Source organism: Pyrus communis, chromosome 11 (genome assembly GCF_041283825.1).
Source record: "Pyrus communis isolate YQ-2024b chromosome 11, ASM4128382v1, whole genome shotgun sequence".
Lineage (NCBI taxonomy): Eukaryota > Viridiplantae > Streptophyta > Magnoliopsida > Rosales > Rosaceae > Pyrus > Pyrus communis.
The window spans coordinates 6,036,871-6,042,384 of NC_142575.1; the positions used below are offsets into that span (position 1 = coordinate 6,036,871).

At 38.4% G+C, this 5,514-nt stretch overlaps 1 protein-coding gene across 1 annotated transcript; it reads left to right on the plus strand.

Annotated features, from left to right (window-relative positions):
* Positions 1 to 2,426: 2,426 nt before the first annotated feature.
* LOC137742511 (uncharacterized) lies at positions 2,427 to 5,514 on the plus strand. The gene is made up of 2 exons (XM_068482396.2): positions 2,427 to 3,896; positions 4,853 to 5,514. Exons 1-2 carry the CDS (start codon positions 3,545 to 3,547, stop codon positions 5,380 to 5,382), a joined length of 882 nt encoding a protein of 293 aa, XP_068338497.1. The 5' UTR covers positions 2,427 to 3,544; the 3' UTR covers positions 5,383 to 5,514.

A 5,514-nucleotide genomic window follows, 5' to 3' on the forward strand; every position in this document is an offset into this window, starting at 1 on the left:
TAATAATTAAATAACAGTATATATTTGATCCTAAAAAAAAGGCGCACAGAACAACATGCTAAGCAAAAGCATTAAAACAAGCGAAATCATGTCAAACGCGGGTCATCAGAAAATGATAAACAACATTTTTTTTAGTTCTTATATACTCTTATTGAATCATGTTCGTTGATTTTGTTGATTTATTCAATTTGATTGCCAAATATTAAGGAGAGATGAGAGTTAAAAGAAATGTGTAAAAATCCACATATCAATAAGTGGAGTAGGAAGACCATATCTGCCCATCACAATTACTCTTAAAGCTAGAAATTGTTTCGCTATTGACGCTTCAATCCGTCCAACAATCAACTTAACTGTTTTTTTTTTATTATTTTGTTTTTTTTTTTAAGGACTAGCTGGTGGTCAAGCCACGACAATCCATCATTCAAGGGATCATGAAGACTCACATATGTATTTCAGTTTTTTCTCAATCACATATTAGGTCACCATGGTCCATATCTCTATCTGTATGTAGGTTAAGGATTATATTATGAAAATATCCTTTTTTTAATGTCCATATAACATTTGTTAACAATTCAACATCACTCCATACGCGAGAAGGATAGGTAAAGATAGGTCAATAAGTGTTACCTTAAAAAAAGCAAAATAACTTAACAATTGTTTTCACAGATGGCTTAAAAGTGTCAGAATCCCCAACTGAAAGATAAGAAAGTGTCTTCTTTTACAAGGTAGGGACCAAAATGTTACTTGTTCTAAACAAGGTGTAAAGTGTAATCATCCCCGTTTCTGACACAATTGATATTGAGAGTTAGGAAATTGAACAAAACGATCAAATGCTGTAATGAATGCTATTAATTAATTAATCGTCTGAAGTACAAACCACTTGTGACTTCGGATAACTTTCTCCTATTCATTTGTAGCTGGTTTGGACTTTGTTTATTTGGTTGCCTTCCTTCAGGCTTTTTTCTTTTTGGAACAATGATAGGAGAGGCTTGGAAAGCAAATAATATATTTACACTTGAAGGGTGACTTGTATGGTAAGGGTGTGTCGTTCGGTGACGTCTCATGCCAATACTACAAGAACATGCATTGGTCTTTCTCCACATGTCTTTATATTATTAGCACAAGACGCTACTATGACGTTGTATTTATATCATACAAGTTGCTCTCTTGCACTTGGAACACAACCCTGGGAACCGGCACTATTTGTATCCACTTTGTCATCTACATATACCACCACAAAATTGAACACTCTCGGGCTTTCTCAGACAATCTTTTAGATCTCTTCTCCTTAGCATCTAATAAACATGTGCCATACTATCATTACTCATTAGCCAACACCCTATCAATAGTGATGAAAACACGTCTAAATAATTTCACAGATACAACCTTACCTAGCTGCTATCAATCAACGAATAGCACCCATATTCTCCGTGATACATGCCTCCATAATCTTCCTTAGTAAGATTATATGTCCATTTCAACTTTCTAAAGAATCTTTTGGCTTTTTCTTTCATGATTTACATAACATAATCATGTTCATAACTTTAAATTTTTGTATTAGTACAACGCATTAAGAGTATTAGTACAACACATCAAAAGTCTTATCCCACGTCCAAAATTGAAGCCTTTCATTATAGTTTAAAACGCGTCTTGTTTTTTTTTGGATGACAAAACGCGTCTTGATTTCTTCTATTGTCAGTTAGTTTTGAATTAGATGCTTTAATACTACTTCACTTGTTTAACATAATTTACATATGAGGGACGAGCTGAGTGTATAAGTAATAATTGCGTATGTATTATTAAGTATAATCAAAGTAGGTAAAAGAAGCTTTGAACCAATTTGAAAAATGGAAGAATACGAAAGGAAAAGGTTATCGGTCATTACCATGATCGTGTTACACGTCATGATATAAAACTTGTTAAATAAGAAATGATCATGTACAACTAACACGTGCTTTCACAAACCATTCATTCATGCGTCTCTTATAATTTAGATGTTTTGATGCTAATATTCGTTAACCAAAATTAACATGAAGAGCAAAACCACTTGTTTCTGCATACCTACAGGCCGCAAACACAAAGATCATCAAGAGAAACTGCAGGATGATCGGTCGTCTCATTCCAGCTCTCGTCGAAGCCGCAAGAGTAGAGGACATCATGATGGTGCAACGGCTCCTGGTGGTGGTCAGGTTGATGGAGGCACCACCACAGCCGCCGCAGCCTCAAGCAGTGATGTTGGTAGCGCAGCTGTTGTAGTGATGACTGCTGCCCACCTGTCTATTATGGATGGCGGTGACAGTGGTAGTGGTCATGGTGGTGGCGACGGCGGTGGTGGCAACGGTGGTTGATGACACTGTAAAGTTGGTGCTTTCTTTTTGCACTTTTGTTCAATTATTGTCTACAATTACATCGCTATTTAATTTTTTTTTTTTTTTTTTATTTGTAAGGAATTTGGGAGGTATCCTTTTGTGTTTGTTGTACTAGGATTGTTTACTGCGTGCGATTGTGAAGTTTTGCATTTGAATGAATGGATTTTCATTTTCTCTGTCTGCAAACCTTTTTTATTGTTGTTCATCATGCATGGTGCCTTCGGTAGCAAATTAATCTGTCTCAAAAGCTTTGTTAGGCTGATCTGCAAACCATCAGTTGGTTGCAATTATCGAAGTCTGACGCAGTGTGACAAAGAGAAGATCAATCAATGTTAATTTTAAAAAACGAGAAATTCAAAATTTATTGATTCATAATTGATAAGATAACAAACCTAAAGCCAAAGAGTCTTATATACTGTGTATCTTAACCCTAGAAGCCCTTGGAGTCGATGATTTTTATTTTAACAAACGATATATCTACACGAAGGGAGAGGGATAGTCTCACAATGGGTTAGCAATTATGTTATTCAAATTCGTTTTTAGCGAGAATCAAACCAAAGACCTCTCACTTACAAGTGAAGAAGAATACCACTAGACCGTAGTACTAAGTGGCAAGTCCATGATTAGAATGAAAAAATTAACAAAATAATGACGTCCATAAAACTTAGAACTCTAATAAAACACTAAAAACGACAGAATTTGGCTAAAAAGTCCATATATCACAACAAAACAATGTGCTTAATGCGCGTCGTCGTCACTTTAACAACATACCATGGCCCAAATTTGACACATAGCAGTGTGGTTGTTGCCCGATTTGCGCCTTTCAACTTGATCCTCAATCCATTCCGCCAAATGATCTACATCAAAACTAGATTTCACTATTATACTATTTTGATCACATATGATAGTTAAGATATGAATATGTATTGCACTTTGGAAAGGCCTCCCAGAAGAAATAAAACCAAGCTCACCAGCCCAAAACAAACACTAACGTAATTAAAGGCCCAACAAAACTCAATCCACCAGCGACCAACAACACATGCATAAACCCAACCAAAACGCTTTTGCCTTCATCTCTCTAACTCGGCACACACTCTCTCTCTCACAAAGCCCTAATCTTTAACCCTGAAAAAATCCCCAAATCTCTTCATCTCCTTCCCCCCGCACGTACAGCGATGGCTCTAGTGAGACCCGGATCCGGAAACCAACCCCCAAAGCTCCGATGGGGAGAGCTCGAGGAGGACGACGGCGAAGACCTCGACTTTCTCCTGCCGCCGAGGCAGGTGATTGGGCCCGACGAGGACGGGATCAAGAGGGTGATCGAATACAAGTTCAACGAGGATGGAAATAAGGTCAAGATCACGACCATTACCCGGGTTCGGAGACTCGCCCAGGCCCGGCTCAGTAAGCGGGCCGTGGAGCGCCGCTCCTGGCCCAAGTTTGGCGACGCCGTGCACGAGGACGTCGGTGCTAGGCTCACCATGGTCTCCACCGAAGAGATCTTTCTCGAGCGCCCCAGGGCTCCTGGTAAGCTTTTGAATTCTTCTTTTCAGGTTCTCGGTATTAGGGTTTTTAATTTCGGATTTTGAGGAAGATTATATGGAATTTGTGTGAAGAACTACATTTGGCTAATTTGGAATATTTCCCATGAGATTTTGGTCATATATTTCTCTGTTGGTATTTGCGATAGACATCTATTAATCCTTTAGATTAAATTTTGACTAAATAAATTTTTGCAATTGGAATAAATGAAGCTAAAATTGAATTGAATTTGTTTTATTTTGTTGTTTGGAGGAAGGAGAGAGTGGAATTTTAAATGGTCGATACGAATAACCTAACCATTACTACGCATTTTCGTTTTATTTCCCTTGCTTTTATCTTGTTTAATGGAAATGTCTGTTTGAGGCAATTTCTATGTTTAAATGAACAAATGCTGGCTTGGTACATGAGTCCGTAGACTGTCTAGCTGACCACCGGGATTGGTTTAAATCTTATAACTTCATACGGACATGCGTGTATGTCTAGTTATACGATGTAGATTTCTAACCCGAGATTGTGAGTATGTTTAGTTTAAATCTTATAACGTCATCTGGTTCCGTGCTCAAATCCCCTAATTAGGTTTGTGGAGAGGTTAAAGGTTGTTTTAGTCAAGTGGCCTACTGTTATTATGGTTACTTTCTCGGATATGATATAGTTCAAATTTGTCGGATCAGTTTGATTTTTGAAGTTACCTTCACTAGCCATGTGATTTAGTTTTGTGGATGATGCATTGTTAACATGGAGTAAAATAGAGGAACTATTTGTTGATGCCCTCATATATTGCATTGCATCTGCGGCTTCTCTGTTATGTCTTTTGTCAGAGATTTGTTTGATTTTCTCTTGATATAGAATAGATTTATTTGTTATCGATCGATGCCAATTGGTCATGGTAATTGGTATGTTGGGTTTTCTGATTATTATTTTCTGTATATGACTGTGAACAGGTAGCAAAGCAGAAGAACCAAAGGCTGGAGGAGACCCTCTGTCTCAACTCACAAAAGGAGGGGCTGCTCTCAAACTTTGTAGGACTTGTGGTAAGAAGGGTGATCACTGGACTTCACATTGCCCGTATAAGGATCTTGCCCCACCGACTGAAGGATTTATTGATAAACCTCCTACAACAGAAGCAGTGCCTGGAACTCCTAGCACAGGTAAGTATGTTCCTCCAGTCCAGAGAGGAGGTGGAGACAGAGTTGGAAGTGATATGAGACGAAGGAATGATGAGAACTCTGTTCGTGTCACCAACCTTTCAGAGGACACTCGTGAGCCTGACTTGCTTGAACTTTTCCGGCCTTTTGGTGCTGTTAGTCGTGTTTACGTTGCTTTGGATAAGAATACTTCCGTTAGCAGAGGATTTGGTTTCGTCAACTTTGTGAACAGGGAAGATGCCCAGAGAGCAATCAACAAACTGAACGGGTACGGTTATGACAATCTCATCCTCAGGGTTGAATGGGCCACACCGAGGACAAATTAGAGCTTCCCCCACCAAGCCCCCCCCCCATTTTGGGTCCTAATGCTTTGTTTAAACCTATGTTCAGGATTTTGTTGCTCTTGCTTGTAAGAGTACTAAATGAGTAATTAATATTAGTTGCTTTCAGCTTAAAAA

Excerpts from the sequence above, each read along its gene's own strand:
- LOC137742511 (XM_068482396.2), top strand. The coding sequence starts at position 3,545 with ATGGCTCTAGTGAGACCCGGATCCGGAAACCAACCCCCAAAGCTCCGA. Across the intron at positions 3,897-4,852 it reads CGAGCGCCCCAGGGCTCCTG|GTAGCAAAGCAGAAGAACCA; the intron begins GTAAGCTTTTGA and ends GACTGTGAACAG.